The sequence below is a fragment of the Setaria viridis genome, chromosome 3 (genome assembly GCF_005286985.2).
Source record: "Setaria viridis chromosome 3, Setaria_viridis_v4.0, whole genome shotgun sequence".
NCBI classification, from domain to species: Eukaryota; Viridiplantae; Streptophyta; class Magnoliopsida; order Poales; family Poaceae; genus Setaria; species Setaria viridis.
In genome coordinates, this window is record NC_048265.2 from 23,767,807 (window position 1) to 23,786,673 (window position 18,867).

At 46.7% G+C, this 18,867-nt stretch overlaps 1 protein-coding gene across 2 annotated transcripts; it reads left to right on the forward strand.

The window, feature by feature from the left end:
* LOC117850988 (uncharacterized) lies at positions 1–3,268 on the forward strand. 2 transcript variants are annotated; one of them, XR_004639418.2, is made up of 10 exons: positions 1–183; positions 272–416; positions 1,187–1,362; positions 1,467–1,544; positions 1,656–1,767; positions 1,916–2,000; positions 2,071–2,122; positions 2,200–2,287; positions 2,377–2,492; positions 2,854–3,268. XR_004639418.2 is itself a non-coding variant. In XM_034732882.2 (9 exons), the coding sequence occupies exons 2-8, from the start codon at positions 296–298 to the stop codon at positions 2,242–2,244; spliced, it is 669 nt and encodes a 222-aa protein (XP_034588773.1). In that variant the 5' UTR covers positions 1–183; positions 272–295; the 3' UTR covers positions 2,245–2,287; positions 2,377–3,268. The 2 variants fall into 2 exon arrangements, 1 of the variants encoding a protein (XP_034588773.1); XM_034732882.2 differs by having other exon boundaries at positions 2,377–3,268.
* The last annotated feature ends 15,599 nt before the right edge of the window (positions 3,269–18,867 follow it).

The window sequence follows — 18,867 nt, forward strand, 5'->3', positions numbered from 1 at the left end:
CCCTCCTTTCCGTCATTCCTCTGCCTCTTCTCCTTCCCCTGACACAACTCAGCCGCGCCACAGCACCGCACCTCCTTCCCTACTCGTTCTCTCCCCTCAGTATCGTGCGCCGCCTCATGGATCCGAAGCCGCTAGCGCCTGGAGCGCAAACTCCACCCCCGCCTCCAACCCTGTCACTGTCAGGTGAGGTCCTTCGATTTTCCTGACATTTCCCCCTGCAAATTCAGTCCATTCTTCTTTGTATCTGACCTGAATTTCTCTGTTTTGTTAGGCACGGGCTGTTCTTGATCTGAGGATGGGAAGGGACGATGAGCCGGTTGACCCTATGGAGATTGACGGCCAGCAGAAGCTACAGCTAGAAGCCCCCGCTGCCGTGCCGGAGGGGTTCAACGCTGACTACCTCCGAGTCTATTACGGTAAAGCGATTCGGTCCCCTTCTAATGTGTGGAATGGAGAAGATAAACCAAAACATGACCCGTATCTCCTATAGGTCCATAGTATCTGTTTTCTTTAGTTGTTTATTAGTTCTGCACAAGGTTGTGATTTTGCATCTCATTGTAGAGGTTCTGTGTGTTTCTTTTAATGAATTCGTGGATTTTTTTCTGTTCTATGTGATTGAGACACCTGACAGATGTGGAAGCAATGGCTCATATTTGCTGGCAGCAAGAGCTGTTCTTTAACTCCTTCCAATTTCTTGCGACTGTTTCCATGCCCTTTTTTTCAGACCTAGCACATTTTGTTATTCATATGGTGTAACTAGGCATTCTCTTTACCTAACTGAGGCTTTGCATGTAAAAACCTACTCCACTATGTACACATTTTGTTATTCATATGGTGTAACTAGGCATTCTCTTTACCTAACTGAGGATTTGCATGTAAAAACCTACTCCACTATGTACACATTTTGTTATTCATATGGTGCAACTAGGCATTCTCTTTACCTAACTGAGGCTTTGCATGTAAAAACCTACTCCACTATGTAAGGAGACTAGTTAGTCTTTGATTTCCTTCTCCTACTGCTAGTGCTAACAACCAGTGATACTATTGCGGGAAAGCTCTTCCCATATGGTGATTTCTTCAAATGGCTTTGTTATGGGAATGGTTTGTGCTCACATCTGGTTCTTCAGTTAGGGTTAGGCATACGCTGTTATTGTGTCTTGACTAACCAAATTTTGTTTTTCTACAGATGGAAAGCACCCTGGATGTGATCAGTCATATGTTGGACATCGAGAGTTTTCATTTACACTTGAGAGTGACATCTACCTGCGCTTCCAATCCTTTGATAGTGCTGCTGAATTGGAGAGTTCTATCAAGGAGAAATGCCCTTTCAAGATTGATATTGGACCTGTCTACAGCATAGATGTATGATGCGACATCATTAAACACATCATTTTTTTGCTCGTTTCAGATTTCCTGCATTACCTGCTGTTTCCTATTGCCTGATGAATTGGCAGTTTTTTATGTAGCCTGCAAACAGTCATGCTTACACCCAATCTGGAAATAATGTCTTTGTACCAGTTGAAAGGGAACTAATTTTTGACATTGTAAGAAAACTTGTATTTACTTTTCTTTCCCTTTTCCCTTTTCCCTTTATCTCTGTGCACACTATATTCTTATGAAACTTTGCAAGATGTTAACATTCTTAATCTTCCCAGGATATATCTGATTATGATGATATTTGCTACTGCTTCTCTGGAGCTGATGTCTGCTTGGACTGCTGGCCCTTAATGACCATTGCTATCAAAATTTTGGATACTTCGCTAAGAGGCATGCCATTTAACTATGCAATAAATCATAACATAAACTAATGACGTTTGCAGATTTATCCACACGTACTACAGATTTGCAGTTGGTTACTGACTTATATTGAAGTGTGCATTGTTTTACTAATTATAGTTAAAATTACTGTTTGCAGATGATTTTGGTTTCAATCACATACTGTGGGTGTACAGTGGTCGTAGTGGTGTCCCTTGCTGGGTCTGTGATAGCAGAGCAAGAAAGTATGTTTGAATTAACTTCTGTCTGTTTCTTACATTTTTTGACCCTAAACTACACCTGTGTTCCTGTTAGGCTCAGCAATGAACAAAGGGCTGCAATTGCTGACTACTTTCGAGTCTACAAGGTGATACTTCACATATGACTCTACATGCCATTTGTCGCCACCTCCAAAATCTATTTAACTCTATGAATATATCTCAGGGTAGTGAAAATTCACTGAAGAATTTCTTCAAAAAAAATCACTGAAGAAAGTATCCTTGGCTGGACCTGTCCTCCATCGTTTCCTTGTGTATGTCTTAATTGTCTCGTCAATTTGTTTGTTCTACCAACATAAATTGGAAGAGCTAAATGATTATTATGTAACTTATGCACCTGCAGACGGTCGCACACAGATGTTCTTGAAAGCTTCTTTGAAGATAAGTTGCTACTTAGCCAACAACTCTTTGCACCAGAGGAGAGATATCAGAAGATACTTGATCTTATCCCTGATGAAAGTAAGAAAAGACACCATAAGAAATGAACCTTACTCTCTGATGTAGATGAAATCTACCATCCTTCGACTAGCATGAGCATGGCATAAGATATATTAAAAGGGTAAAATAAAACTGTACAAGGACAAAAGTCCAAAGGGCACCTCAATGCCCAAAAAGGAAAAAAAGACTTCAGAAAGACCTCAAAGGAGGCAGAAAGACCTCAAAGGAGGCTAAGAGCTATGGCTAAAACTAAAGCTGTACATTGGTGACCCATGAGAGGAAGTCCTGTTTTTTGCTTTCCTTGATTCTGTGAGCTTGAAGTCTTGTCTCATCTACAAATCTAGATAACCAGTCTCTAACTGTTGGCCTTTTCCCTTCAAAGATGAGGCTGTTTCTTTGCTTCCAGATGTGTCAAGTGGCTATTATGAAGACCTCCATGAAGAACCAGTGATGAAATTCCTATTGGGCTCTCTTCATCATGAAAGAAGTTGAGGTTTCTTCTCCATTCAATACCAATGGCTTGCTAGCAAGATCTGCTGAAGGTGCAAGAGAAGAAAAGATGGAAGGCAGTCTCCTCCATGTTGATATTGCAAAGTTCACAGTTATAATTGTTGCCTTCTTTGCTGCAGTTTCTCCTCCAGAGTAAATTTCTGGTGTTCAGTCTATCCATAAGTAAAAGCCATGAGAAAGTTTTGAGCTTGTTACTGCATCTTGACTTCCAGATCCATAAGAAGGGTGATGGGGGCCTGATGTTTTTATAGGGGAGGTTGTTGTTAGCCCAAATGATCTCTTTCTCATTCCACACTAAAGAGCAATGCCTAGTTTTAGTACATATATAGGCTAGGTAGCTTGGTGGCTAAGAAAGGGGTAAAATAGGGATAAAAGTTAATATAGCTACTAGACTTAACTAACAATCTCCCCCTAAGTCTAGCAGCTTTTACATAGAAAGAGAAACATAATTGGTGATAAGGTGCACGTAGGCACGAATCACCCATGGATACTAGTGCTCACATGCACTAAGTGCACACAGACACTACTAATATATTATTCTGAGTGTTGATGTGGTTGCCTTGACACTCCCTTCCTCAGTAAACTTGAGTGAACTTGCTATCCAGCATCCATCTGCATGCGCTAGGCCGCGTGTCCCTCAGCCTCTGCGAAGGAGCGAGACTCATCATGATTGCGCGTCAGGTGAAGCACGGCACCGGTCTCGTCCTGTCCTGGCACCGGCTGGTCGTCGAGAATGTTCGGTGAAACCCAGGGACCAGGGTAGGCACGCTTGGCGTAGAAGAGCTGCCCACTCCCCCAGCTCCCTCGAAGTGAACGTAGTAGTAGTACGTCGAAGCCAAGCCACCGCCACCATCTTGCCCCGCACCATCTCCTTGGTGCTGAGCTATGCCACCTCCGCGTAGAGGACGTAGAGGTTGTTCTTCCCCCTATCCACCTTGGCAAGGAGGCGGCAGCGTCGATCCCAGATGCGAAGCACTCCGCCGTTGATCTCCACGCGTGACCCGTTCTCATCCAGCTGCCCGAGGCTGATGATCGATTTCCTCAGCATGGGAATGTAGTACACACTGGTGAGGAGCCGGTGCTCGCCAGTCTTGGTGATGAGGACGATAGAGCCGACGTCCTTGATCTCCACGGCTGAAGAGTCGCCGAACTTGACGGAGTCGCGTACGTGACGTTCAGGTCGGAGAAGTACTCCTTACGCCTGGTCATGTGGTGCGTGGCACCACTGTTGAGGAACCCGCCGTCGATCTTGTCGTCGCTGGTACCGTCGCCGAGGGAGACGTGTGCGCGCGGCTCGTTGAGGTGGAGAAGAGCCGTCATGGCTGTTGCCGCGGGAAGAAGCTTGATTGTCCCGTGAGCCAGGAACAGAGCCGGCTCCTCCTCCTCCTCCTCCATAGCCTGCACAACGTGGGCCTGGCCATGCCTCGGCTAGCGGCACTCCCTGGCCCAGTGGCCAGTCCTGCCACAGTTGTAGCAGGTGCCGTCTCGAGCGGCCTCGCGCTCGCCAACGGCACCACCCTGGTGCCTCCTCGCGCCCCACCCTCGACGCCTCCTCGCGCCCCACCCTCGACGCCTCCTCGCATCTTGGGCGCCTTGCGCTGCTTGCCATGCTTGCTATGGCGGAACCACCTGTATTAACTCGGCTAAAGTGTACTTAACATCGTCTCATGTGCGAGCTGACACTTTAATCAAGTTAAAATGGCAGTCTGTTGGGTTTCACCCGATAAAACCACGTGTCTCGGATCGAAACAAAGCATACTCACATGAATGCGAGTCCAGAGATTACAACAATCCAGATAATCATTACAGGTCCCACATTCAGTTATTACAACTCAAAGAGTTCAAATGCATAAAGTAGATTTCTGAGTTCAAAAGCAACGGAAAATAAACGATAGGTCTAACGTCGATACAACAATACCATGGTGAAGCCTGCCATGATATCAAACACCGCGCTCCTCGCTGATCGTGGACGGGTCCTACTCAACCATCCATTTCGGAGGGAGCTAGCATGACCGAGTCACACTAGCAACCAAGGTCAACAACACCACCTAAAAAACAAAGCCACAAGCAAGGCTAAGTATACTAATACTCAACAAGGCTTACCCGTCAGGTGGTATCTAATCCACCGACTCCTAGACATGCAAGGCTTTTTGACTGAGGGGTTTGTTTTGCCAAAAACAGCTAAAGTAGATCCTTACTTTCAAGTTTTAGCATCTAGTTCTAGTTGATTAACCATTCTAGGTAAGCACCTATTCTAAGCAAGGATGGTGAACAAGCAAATTTATTCAAACATCAATATTAACCATCATACTTTTTTTCTCTTCTTACTCAGTGCAGCACAGTGACCAAGCAGTCTCAAACTGTGAGAGGCAGACGATTCGAATCAAGTTTTTAACCTTGCAAGGTGAACCTAAACCCACGACAGATATGTACCACACCGGATCCACACATGTCAGCCGTCCCCATCAATCCCTAAGCACGTGGACAGGGCCCATTTCCCTTGGATACAATGCCCCACGGTCCTGAGATGACACCGAAACGTGACTGCACTTGTACCCACATGCTGCAGCAGGGGAACCCAGTTCCAGAGAGAGTGGGGATAAAGCCATGGTCTCGGACCAATCAGGTACTAGGCTTCCCTATCCCATACTAGGTATGATCTTAGTACTTTCAAACACTTGACCACGGACACTGTCACGGTTCGACCTTAGCACATTTTTCACTATATAGACGGGACAATCCACCAATTTAGAACTAATTTCCCAGCCCCGCCCGTCATCCTTATGGTTCCAACATAAGTAAACAGGCAACTCCTATAGCTCGCGAGTGATAGAAAATTACTTGACTTTTACCGAGTCCTTATTTAGCATTGCAATTACTCGTCTTATCATACTAGTATTCAGCACATAGGTACCTAGGATCATGCAACTAAGGTTTCAATCAACTCCTATGAACTTAATGCACAAACATGACTAGCATAAGTAGTGCATAATTTTAGAAACCAGGGTTATGCTCCGGGACTTGCCTTCTTGCCCTAACTCAGCCTTGGGCTCTTCCGAATGTTGGTTCGGGCCTTGATTTGCCTCGATCACGTTCAGCTTAGCAGGAGTGTGTCCTTCTTCGCATTCCGGGCTGAGCTCGTACGTTCCGTTGGCAAGGTTAGCTCCTACACGAGATGCATATGCAAGATTTCAATTACAAGCTTTTATGTGTAGGTTGCATTTCATAAGTTATTGCAGAAGTATAAATTGTATTTCGACCACATTTACTTAGACAAGTTTATAAATGATTCTTTCCTTTTAGCCATATTCACCTAGACAAGGTTATAACCATTTCTTTTCTTGTAAAGTACGGTGTGACGTGATTAAAACTCATTCTTTACTTTGATGGTGATTGTGTATACATATAATATTTTAATAACTTAGAATTCATAAAAGAAAGGTGGGGTCATTTTAGTGTTGCTTGGCATTCATTTGGAAAGTTATCTTGTTTCTGAATTATTAACCGACATAATTGAGCTTTTACTATTTTACCCCTTTCTAATTACAATTGTTATTAATTTAAACTAGCCTTTATCTTGAATAAAAGTTTCTGGAAGAATTTGTTAAGATAGGTTTTTGAAATTTTTACAAAACCTTTATTACTACACAAGTGATCTAGTGTAAAAATTTGTGATGCATTTGATGTCTACAAAATTTATTAAAAAGTTAAACGTGGTTATTCTGCAGCTATAAAGAATGATTTATAACGGGAGTTATATTCTCAGTTTAGCTCTATAGGTTTTACAGAGGGGTTTTCAACGCTCACTTAGGCTACTGTGAATTTGTCAGGATTTTATAAGCATGAAAACTATTTATCACATTGTAAGTACATTAACAACATGTAGTTATTTAAGCAATGTTAAACACACATTTTACCAAAGCAATTATTTTTCCTAGTCAGATAGGTACATCAGGAGTCTAACAAGATTTATCTTGCATTTTGTTTAAGCAATGAAAACACATATTTTAGGTGAACAATTATTTTTACTAGGTGGTCATGATCATCAAGAAGCTAGCAGAAAGCATTTTTATCCTTTTTCTATGATTTCCTACAGACTTCCAAAGTTTCAGCCAATTCAATGCATTTTATTCAAGTTTGAGTTTCCTCTTTTGTCGAACGACACTTAGAACTTTTCAAAGTTTATAACGATGTCCTTAATTTTCTACCTTCAATAAACCCTATCTATTACTTGAGTGTTTCAACCCTCTTAATGAAGTTTTGTGAAATAATAATGATTACAAGTTTTGTTCCAACATAATCGTGTCCTAGTTATATTCACTTACTTGTTCATTTAAGATGCCCTTAACTTGTCTTGTCTCATGTGGGGGTTGTCCTAAAGTGTTTAGGGATGTTTCTAAAAGCACTTGTTGGTTAGGAGTGGATGGGAGGTTGCACCGTTAGCTTTTAGTAGTCTTGTATTGCAATGTAAGACGCTTAATATGTATCATGCCCTATGTGTTAACTTGTGAACTTTGGTTTACAACTCCTACACACTGCTCAAACTCGTATTCAACGTTACCCAATGTTCATGTGCTCAACGACATTAAAGGACCTTATTAGAAAAAGGTGTTGATTAACCTAAGATCATTTCTCTTACTAAGAGATCATTTTATGACTAAGCAGGACTAATAAAATTGCAAGATCAAGGTATTCTATCCCGTACCATTCGAGCGACAAGGTATATGATAACAAAGCAAGGGAGGTCATACTAACAAAAACTTAGGTTCTGACAATGCATTAAGGTAACCGCATGCAATCTATAGTGATGCATAGCAACAAATTTCATTTCAAAAAGTAGACGACTATATGCTATGTGGCTTGCCTTGGTTCTTTTCGGGTTCAAACTTGATTTTTATGCCGGCCTCAGCTTAAGGGTCACGTTCTCCGGTAAATTGCTCTCTAAAAGAATGAAATGTGTCCATGCATTAGAGATGATGCTACGAGTGCAAATGCTCATGAAATGCATAGAACTTGGGAGGACATCTAATGCACGAAATCAAGAACCAAACAATAGCAAAGATCTATATGTTGAAAAAGAACACACACTGATTACCAAATTTTTTTTTAAGATAACATGGTTGGCATTATTTTTAATTGACAGTACATGTATAAACATAAGATCGGGATTTAGTTCCACAATTAGCTAAGCACATACTAAGTTAGGCATGCCTGAGTCTTGTAGGAAATATTAACCACGTTTCTATGACCAAACATATTTCTAACGTAAGGCAACAAGTTTTAGGAAAACAACGGTACTAGCCTCATGTCACTGGAAGGTATGGCTATTTAACTAAGGATTTCAATCATGCATGTAGACTAACAAATGCAATTTCATAGTTTTCCTTTTTACACCATTGTTTTAGTGTGATTAATTGGGCATAAGGCCAATGTCACATTTGGTCATGAACAAAGATCCTAACATGCTGGTTAGAAATTTTTAAGTGGGAAAGCAAGGCATAGTAGAGCTACATAACACTTTTAGATCTACTGAAACATATCAAACAGACAATAACGAGGAGAGAATCTAACTTGCACGATAAGCCAAACGAGCATGAAAGGCAAGACTAAGATCATTTGTTGAGAAATAATCATGAATAAATGACATCAACAGAAGATAACAATACAAAATGATGAGAGTTGGTTTCACATCAAGATCAATTTTTAAGGTGGAGATATAACATAAACAAGAGAAACTGCCATTAAGCATATTAAATCTAAAAAGGCTTGTAAATCAACCTTAAAAGCAGCAACATCATTTTTCATAGCTTCTGGATGGAACACAAAGGCTAATAGAAGTGGTTTCATCATTTTATCAATTTTCCACTATTTACCATGCAATTAGCAATATTAACATAACAAGTAAGCATTTAAATCTAAAACAGTATGAACATCATGGATGCCACTAACACAAGTTGTAGATCTGAAATATGCATGTTAAAAGGAAGCTAACAAAAGTGATTTTCACAATTTTTAGAGCAGTATGTGATTTATAAAGCATTTAATAACTTTTACACAAAATAAATCATAGAACCTACTAAAGAAGACTAACATGCATAAAAATCATTTTTGAAATAAACTAGACATCACAAAGAATCCAACAAAACAAGATTCACATATTTAGCATTTTTCTACATGTTTCTATGCATTTTCAAAGTTTTTAGCTTTTATAAAGGAAAAAGACTCAACTAGCTTTGCATCTAGGCCCCTGGAAAAACTTCTTCTCTCGCAGATCTGCCCCTGCGTTCACAACTAAGCCCCTACAACTTGCGTATAACTCGCTGGACTAAATCCCAACTGATACATAACTCCGAATCTTTATGGAAAACCCGCTACACATCTTTCCTTCCTTGCAATCGGGTCCTTGACCCCTTCTTCTACCTTGGGACAGAACCACACGCACAGATCACACGCACGGGCGCACCAGGGCCAGCAGCGACAGGGGGAACTAGCGCGGCTTGGCAGGGGAAAAGTGGCGCAGCAGCAGGGGGAAAGGGCGAGGCGGCGCCCCTTGGCCAAGAGCCTCTCCCTAGAGCGGTGTAGGTGGGGGAAGGCAGGTTGCGCATAGGGCGCTAGGAAGCGGCGATGCACGCCGGCGACGACATCACCCGGAACGCGCGTGGAAAGTTAGACCATGCGGACAACAAACGCAAGCACAAGCACCAGGGCCTCACCTAGGTTCCATTTGAGCGGTCGGTTGAGGACGGGGGCAGCCGGAGGATGGCGCTCCACGGTGGGGTAAAGGTGGCGGCGGGTGAAGCTCCCGAAGGTTGGGGAAAAGTGCTGTTCCCAGCGATGCAGTGGCCGGCGGGTGATGGGGAGTGGTGGAGGGCGTAGTTGATGGAGTGGAGCAGCTCCAGGTGCGGGATATTGGAGGGAGATGGCAGGGCGTGGAGGATTTGGCCGGCGAACAGAGGCGAGTTTGGAACTCGGTTGGTATTGGTAATGGAGGAACTGATGGTTTTGGGAGGCAGGAGGCTTGGGAGAGGGGTCGTCTTGTGGCCTAGGCGCGAGAGGATAAGGACGGGCATAAGGAGAAGGACGACACAGCATTGCTGCTCGTCCATTGGCGGCGAGGTGAGCTCCTGTGCTTGCTGGCCGTGTGGCGGCAGCTTGCTGGTCGGGGAGGTTCCGCCAACTGGTGGCGAGGAGGGGCATAGGATGGAGGGGGAATCACGTGGGCAGCGCTCGGGCGGCCAACCGGTGATGGGGGCCTTGTTGGCGCTGGGGGAGCTGCCCAACCGGTGATCTTCAACGTCCGTGCAAGCATCTGGCGTGCGTGCAGTGGAGGGAGGAGTAAGATGCAACTGACATGTGGGCCCGCGCAGAAATAAAACTATTAAATTTCTCCCCTCATTTGATCCATCTACACTTGACCAAAAATCGCCCAAAAATATTCGTTGGAAAGATAAAATCACAAAGAGTACAATGCCACAAAAATCAACTCAAGAGCTGCTACAGTTTTCACGCAATTCACAAAAGAATACAGCCAAAATTGAATTTTAGATGAATTTTTAGCACAAGCAAACATCTCTGAAAAATTTGGTAAAAATATTTAAATTCACTAAAGTGTATCTAGTATTTAAATAAAATATTAGGAGGCACAATTGTATGGAAGAAATTGAGGTTTCTTCACAATTTTGGTTTTCAACGATAAACAATCAATTATCCAAACTTAAGCAATGCATGGTTAAAATGCTCCAACGTGCACAAATGATGCTCATGAGGTTCAATTACGCACAAATGATGTTCATGATGCTCAATGATGGACAAGTGATGCTTATGATGCTCAATTATGCACAATGATGCTCGTGATGCGTGTCGTGCAACGGTGTCGTGTTTAACGCATGTTTTCTCACCAAATTTGAACTACACGTTTGGGTTTTCCAATGTGAAAGTCTGAGTTCAAGGTATATGCTATAACTTTTATAAAGACCGATAGGTGAAAAGCTCGATGGATTTGGATATAGGATTGTGGGATCTTTGGTGGAACGTCGGTCAAAGCTGTTTTTGAATTTGTCTTGACATTTGTCCAAACTTCTACTCGATTTTGGAACACCTTCTACTCATATCCAAGAAAAGTGCAATTTAGGAAGGTTGCTCAATTTGAAAAAATCTACCACTTTTATATTGGCCAAAAATTTAAGTTCTTATATAAGTTTGTTTTTACTTCTGCCTCACAGGTGATTATCAACAGAAAGGGGTTTTAAAACTTAGCAAAATTTGAGGTGTTTTTGATCTTAACTCCTAGCAATTTGAAGTTAGCTTTGATTTTCTTCTTAATCACTTCAATGATCCTTTGATTTAGTCTCTTAATTACTAGGGCTATCACACTTGCGGCCGCCTGTTGAGGAAGAAGACTCTCCCTCCTTCCGCTCCTTCTCGCGGGCGAGCCACCTCTCCTCGGTGAGGTGGAGCTGACCACCGAAGATGATCTCCCCACCAGAAGGAGGCTCATCGCGGTCATCGAACGCCTTGAGTAGCCCCATCAACACCTCGATCAACAACGTCGAGAGGTCGAGCAGCGTCTCGATGGAGATAGTGAGCTGCGAATACTTCTTCGGGATGACGCGTAGGAACTTCGCCATGGCTTTCTCCTCGTTGATCTTCTCGTCGCCGTACCGCTCCAGCCGTTGCATTAGGTTGGAGAGGTGGAGGGCGAAGTTGTCGACGTCCTCGCCCAGCTTGAAAACCAAACGATCCCACTCCTGCCGAAGCTTCTGCAGAGTGGACTTGCAGGCGTGGTCGCTACCAACTCAAGCCGCGGGGATAGCGTCCCAAGCAGCCTTGGTAGTCCTCTTCCCCGAGAGGTTCGCCGCCATCTCCATCGGGACCGCGGCAAGCAACGCCTCGAGCGCTCGCCGTTCCTCGTGGCTGTCGACGTTACCGTACTGGACCGCATCCCACATGTCCCGCACTTGGAGCTTCACCTTCATCACCGAAGACCACTCCATGTAGTTGGTCTTTGTCAACATCGGCAACTGCGTGCTGCCGAAGGACTCCCGGACGATGATCTTCACGACCCTCGGGGGTCGGTGCCCGGAGTTGAGGTCGGAGTTGTAGTCGGAGTCAAGGCCGGAGTTGTGGATGGAGCTCCTCCTGCTCCGAGGATGCCCGCTGTACGCGCCTCGACGCAGGTCCTGGACCCATCGGTGCACCCCCGCGTTCCGCCGCCGGTGCTCATCATCCGACTCAGGATGGTCATCACGCACCTCAGCACCGACACCCTGCACCACGCGCCTCAGCTCCATCTCATCATGACGCGCTAACTCAGGTGTCACCTCCGCCTCCTTGTGGAGCCGGTCCGCCTACAGACGCCGCTGGGTGGCGGCCGCCGTTGCCGCCTGTGCCTCCTCCATAGCTAGCGGGCTGCCTCAGCTGCACGCGCTGCCACGGCCTCCACTACCGCCGTGCGTGCTGCCCGAGTTGCAGCTGCTCTCGCGCCTCGATGTGGTGCAGCCATGCTGTCGCCATTGCGACCTCTCGCCTCGTGGCCTATGACCGGCGCTCCTCTTCCTCCTCGCACGCCGCAGCCGCACGCTGGGCCTAGCGCCGCTCTGCTATGGCCTCCTCCTCGGCCGCAATGTGCTGCTCCTCCTCACGCCGCTCCTCCTCCTTGGCCGTCGCCCTACGGTGCCGCGCACTGCTCGTGGCTGAGCGGTGGGAGGAGGTACGGGAGAAGCCCCAGGAGCTGGCCGGGAGTACCAGCACCATGCCAGCCACTAGAGCCGCGGCGTTCGTGGGGCTCATGCCGCCCGTGCTCTGCGCGTCGGCGCCGCCCGTGCCACCTGCGCCCTGTGCGCTGTCACCGCCCGCACCACCCGCGGCCAGTGGTCTCCTGGAGCCTTTGGAGCCTGCCATGCTCGCCTAGAAAACTCCTGGAACACGAGAAAGAAAGGTCGAGGATGGGAACCTCACCGCCTGCTCCTGGCCTCCTGCTTCGGCCACTCACCCGGGCCACCTACAGCCGCACCGTGTGCAGCCGCTGCTGCCGTGCCGGTCCTGGAGCCGCGCTGTGCGCAATCGCTACTGCCACGTCGGTCTTGGACCCGTGCCGCCTGCACGCACCTCCCGTGCATGGCCGCACGCGCGGGCCCTGAAGCGCCTCGCAAGCCTGGTCGCTCCTGGCCACCCACGCGTCGCTCACCGCCCCCGGGCCGAACCAAATCGCCGCCACCCAGGCCTGCACGTGCCGATTCGCGCCGCCGCCGCCCCAAATCGAGCCACACCACTGCCCCTGCTGCTCGCCGCCTGCTCCGCCCGAGCCGCCTCGCTCGAGCCTGCCGCGAGTCGAGCCACCGTCGAGCTTGATCTGCCACATCTCCACCCCGATCTGTGCGAGCCGCCACCGGATCCAGGCTGTGGGAGAGTGGAGGAGGTGGTCCGGCCGCCAAGAGGTGCGCCGCCGGGGTAGGCTCGCTCACCGCCTAGGTTGTGAGGAGGTGCGCACGGGTGTTTCTTGTGGAGCACGGGAAGAAGAGGGGTGGGGAGAAAGAAAGGCTCTTCATACCAATTGTTAGCCCAAATGATCTCTTTCTCATTCCACACCAAAGGGCAATGCCTAGTTTTAGTACATATATAGGCTAGGTAGCTTGGTGGCTAAGAAAGGGGTAAAATAGGGATAAAAGCTAATATAGCTACTAGACTTAACTAACAGTTGTAAAATTGCTTGGATGAGTATTTGTTGGATCCCCAGACATATTGCCAAGAATCCTTCTCATTTTCTTGAACCTGTATTCCTTGAATAATTTCCTGAAGCTCTTGGAATTCTTGAAATGCCTCAGCTGTAAGAGAGGTGTGAAATTGTTCTTCAATATCATTATTTTGGAGAAACTTGGCCACTAAAATATTTTTATTTCTCGTGAAGCTGTACAACCTTGGAAACGGCTCTTTTAGCGATCGGTTGTTCCATGTATCCTCCAAGAATAGAATACTCTGTTCATTTCCCATTGTACAGGTAGCTATTCCCCTAAAAAGATCACATAATTTTAGCAGAGCCTTCCACCAAAAAGATCATTTTTTTGCTATTGCATGCGGGACATCTCCATTACTGTAATAAATTCCCAGATAAGGTTTACCCAGGAAACATCCTTCCTATTATAAAATTTGTCTAGGTGCTTCAGCAGGAGGTCGTTGTTTTAGTTTCTTAGATTTATTACTCCCAGCCCTCCTTTGGTTTTGGGTTTGCATATTTTCTTCAAGGCGACAGTGGTTTTTTCCTATCATTGACATCTGATCCTCTCCAAAGACAATCTTGCTGAGCTCTGTCCATATTGTTCACTGCTCCAAGGGGGACTTTCAGTGTGCACATGGTGTATGTGGGGAGGGCAGAAAATACAGCATTGGTGAGCTCAACTTTGCTAGAAAGGCCTAGAAAAGTAGAAGTTGCAGTTAATCGCCTTTCCATTTGATTCATCAGTGGTGCAAAATCCTCAATCTTAGGTCGGGTAGTGCCTAGCGGGAGCCCTAGGTAGGTTAAAGGTAAAGTCCCAAGCTGACAACCAAATACTTGAGCAAGATCATTTGCTTTCTCATGGGCAGTGTTTAGTGGAACAAGACATGATTTGTGAAAGTTGACCCGCAATCCTGTTGACTGTGAAAATTCTTCCAGGATGCCTTTGAGACATAATAACTCCCCTTATGAGGCTTTCATGATTAAGATGGTGTCATCTGCATTTTGGATGATAGGGAAATCATTGCTTGCTGTTGATGGGACAGGAAGGCTTAGCAGACCTTGGATGTGGGCCTTGTTGATGATGTGTTGCAGAAGATCAGCTGCTACCACAAAAAGCAAGGGTGACAGAGGATCACCTGATCCTCGCCTTACTCTTTTGTATTGGATTCTTTGCTAGGAACTCCATTTGGGAGAATTGATGATGTGCCAGAATCAAGCACACTGTGTGCTGAAACCAAGGTGATGTAGGATTGCAAGTATTGAACTGTCCTCTATTGTATCAAAAATCTTTTCAAAATCTAAGTTCAGAATCACAATTTCCTTTCTGGATTGTTGACACTGATGGATGTATTCAAATTTCCAAGCCAGACAATCCTGGTTAGTTCTGGTTTTTGAAAGGAACCGGTGCTCGTAGCCTAAGAGGAGGAGGGGGTGAATTAGGCAACTTAAAACCTTAACCTATGGCTTCCACTACTTTGCATGTAAGTAAACTAGATCATTCTATCCAAGAAGTGCATTCTATGGTTGATCTTGTATGGAACCCTCATCCCACAACAAGTTTTGCAACCTAGAGCCAATCCTAGCAAGATATCACACTAAGAAAGTAAAGGCACACAAGTTGCAAGTATAAAATGTGGAAATGTAAGAGGTTAGGATGAGGGGAAGCAAACTCTTGACACGATGATTTATCCCGTGGTATCGGTAGGCACTAAGTCACCACTAGTCCACGTTGTTGAAGCACTCACACAAGAGTATTGCTTCCCGGTCACCAAGTCTCTCCCAAGGTACCCCTTGACTTGCCACAAAGGCTCGGCCACTAAGGCTCATGCCAAGTCCCTCGGTCACCTTGATGCCATCTCCACTAAGGAGCTTCTCCAAAAAGGGAAGGGGTCTCCACACCCCGCACAAGGTCGTCGACGCCACTCCACACCAAGCCGGAGGGTCGAAGACTTGCCGATGAGTCACCAAGGTTCCAAGGCACCGGCACACCTCTTGTACAATGGTGGTTCACTCTAGAACCTGATCACAAGATTGGCACACCTTGCACTCACTCCTCTCTAGACCTATCCTAGCACTAATCACTCTCATAAGCTTGTGATAAGCCTTTGATGGATCACTTAAGCACTTTTGGTGGCTTGAATGTGTTCTTGATGAGTCTTGGTCTTCAATGTATCCCTAAACACTCCAGCAACTCCAAATGGGCAAGTAGTGGGGGGGTATAAATAGCCCTAAGGGCTCAAAGAGCCGTTGCTCCAAAGGCTAGTGAAAAAGTATACCATTGGATGTTCCGATGGTCTATTTTCGGCCTGTATCGGAACATCCGGTGCAACTAGCCGTTGGACTCCCCGTGCCCAAATTCCTCAGGAATTCATTCGACGTTTTCTCCCATGCCCCCATCGGATCATCCGGTGCCACTGTTCATGTCATATAGCCGTTGGATCCCCTGACGTTATTGCTCCGACGCTTCATCCGATGGTACCGTCAGATTGTCAGGTTCTAAAGGATTTCTAGCCAAAACCTCTCTGGAAGTTTCTGAAGTAAATATGCTTTGTCTGATGCTTCCCTTGGGCCTACCATCGAATCATCCGGTGCCACTGGGTTTTTCCAAGCCTGCCCCTCAGAATTTGTCCGACGCTACTAGAACAGTGACCATTGGAACATCCGATGGTTGACTTTGCCTGGTCTTCTCTACAGCATACCAAATACTCCGACGCTATTTTGGGGACCATCGGAACATCCGATGGTGTTGTTTTCTTTGATTTCTTTATGTCATTGCATGGCTTTGATTGCGGTTGCTTCCTTGGGACCTAGAATACCTTCAAAATATGTTCTCAACACTTTGTTAGTCCCAATGACCATGTTGTCATTGAATCACCAAAATCATGAACAAATGGCTTATCAAGGCTATGTTCGCTACAATCTCCCTCTTTTTGGTGATTGCTGACAACATAATCAAAGCAAGCATAATTGGACCGCCGTCGTCGCTACCGGACTCCACTAGAATGCATCCTTCTTCAGTAGCACCGTCAGAGGTGCTGCAATGACGTCGTAATTTGTGATGAACCGGCGGTAGTAACCGGTGAGCCTGAGGAAGTCGCAGAGCGCTTTTGTGGAGCGTGGAAGGGGCCAAGCTTGGACGATGGAAATCTTGTTTGCATCCATGTCCATGGCGTCGTTGGCGATGATGTGGCCCAGGTAGTGAACATGATGCTCACTGAAGAGGCACTTGGACTGTTTGAGGATGAGGCCATGCTCGCGCAGGATGAAGAAAACCGTGTGGACGTATTGAAGGTGTTCTGTCCAAGGCTTATTGTAGATCAGTATGTCGTCAAAGAAGATGAGGATGTAGCGGCGGAGGAACGGCCATAGCATGTCGTTTATCAGAGCCTGGAATGTGGATGGCGCGTTGGTAAGGCCAAAAGGCATCACTAGGAACTCAAAGTGGCCGTGGTGGGTGCGAAACGCCGTCTTCGTGACATCCTCCAAGTGCATCCAAACTTGGTGATAGCCGCTACAGAGGTCGAGCTTTAAGAAGAAGATCTCACCCTTCAGTTCGTCCAGGTGCTTCTCCACCACCGGAATTGGGAACTTGTCACGGACGGTCTTGAGGTTGAGGGTGCGGTAGTCAACGCAGAAGCGCCAGGTGCCGTCCCGCTTGTGCACCAACAGCACCGGTGACAAGAAGGCCGACATGCCTGCCCTGATGATCCCCTACTCCAGCATCACCTGGCATTGGGCCTCGATATCATCTTTCAACAGTTGCGGGTAGTGGTAGGGACGCACCACCATTGGTGGAATTGCCAGCAGAAGGTGGATGAGGTGGTCGAAAGCCCTCGACGGGGGAAGGCCTGACGGCATCGCGAATAGATCATCAAATAATTGTAAGAGCAGCGGCAGCAGGTCGGAGGTCTCAGTGAGGGCTAGCCGTGGAGAAGGCTGGGCGTTGACCCCGAACAACTTGACGCGGTGGTCCTGGTGCTAGAATGCCATGGACAATTGATTGAAGTTCCAGAGGATGGGTCCCAGGGTGCGTAGCCACTCGCAACCTAGGACGAGCTCGTAGCTGTCGAGCGGGATGACAAACAGGTTGATGCAGAACTCCTCCTGACCAATGTGGACGACGACGTTCCTGCAAACACCAGTGGATGGCATGCGGTCGTTGTTGGCGACGCTGACGGTGAGGCCCGACCGTGCCTTGGGAGTGAGCCCAAGCCGGGCAGTGGTGTCTGCAGCGATGAACGAATGGGTGGATCCCGAATCCACCAAGGCGGTGAGGCCAATGGTATGGGCAATGGTGGCAAGTTATAAGGTGGAGCTTGTTTGGATGCCAGTGATGGCGTTGATAGATATCGTCAGCTGGTCCTCGATCGTGCCTTCAGAAGTGTTGTCGTCGTCCTCTAGTTCCATCCAATAGATGCCATTCATGGAACATTGCTTGGCGTGTTTGCACGAGAACTTCTCTGGGCAATTAATGCATAGGCCGTTGAGGCGATGCTGCACCATCTCCTCTGGTGTGAGGCACGTGAAGTGTGCGCCTAGGAGCAGCAGGCTTGACTGGCGTGCCCGGCGTCGTAGACAAAGCGCTGGATGCTAGCGGTGTCGATGGAGACTGGGCTGGGGTGGCGTGGAACGTGCCCGTGCGTGACGATGAACGCAACGAATGCACCAGGGAACGAGAGCCATCATCAACCACCTAGGTGCGACGCTCGTAGGCATGGGCAAGCGCCATGGTGTCCTCGAGGGTCTCGGCTGTGGCAGAACCACCCAAATTAACCTGGCTAAAGTATACTCAACTTTGCCTCACACGCTAACTGACACTTTAATCAAGTCAATCTGGTAGTCTGTCGGGTTATACCCGATAAACCACTTGTCTCAGATCGAAACGAAAAGCATGCTCACACGAAGGTGAGTCCAGAGAGTAAAACATTCCAGTGGATTAATACATAGGTCTCACTTTAAATATTACACAACCATTGTTCAAAAGTGCATAAAGTAAATTGTTTAGAGTTCAAGCAGCGGAAAAAATACGGCAACTAAACGTCAAAGCAGATACATCATGGTGAAGCCAACCATGACGCCAGTTACCACGATCCTCGCCGACTGAGGATGGGTCCCACTCAACCGTCCAACCCGGAGGGAGCAGGGTCGGCCAAGTCAAACTGGCAGCAAACT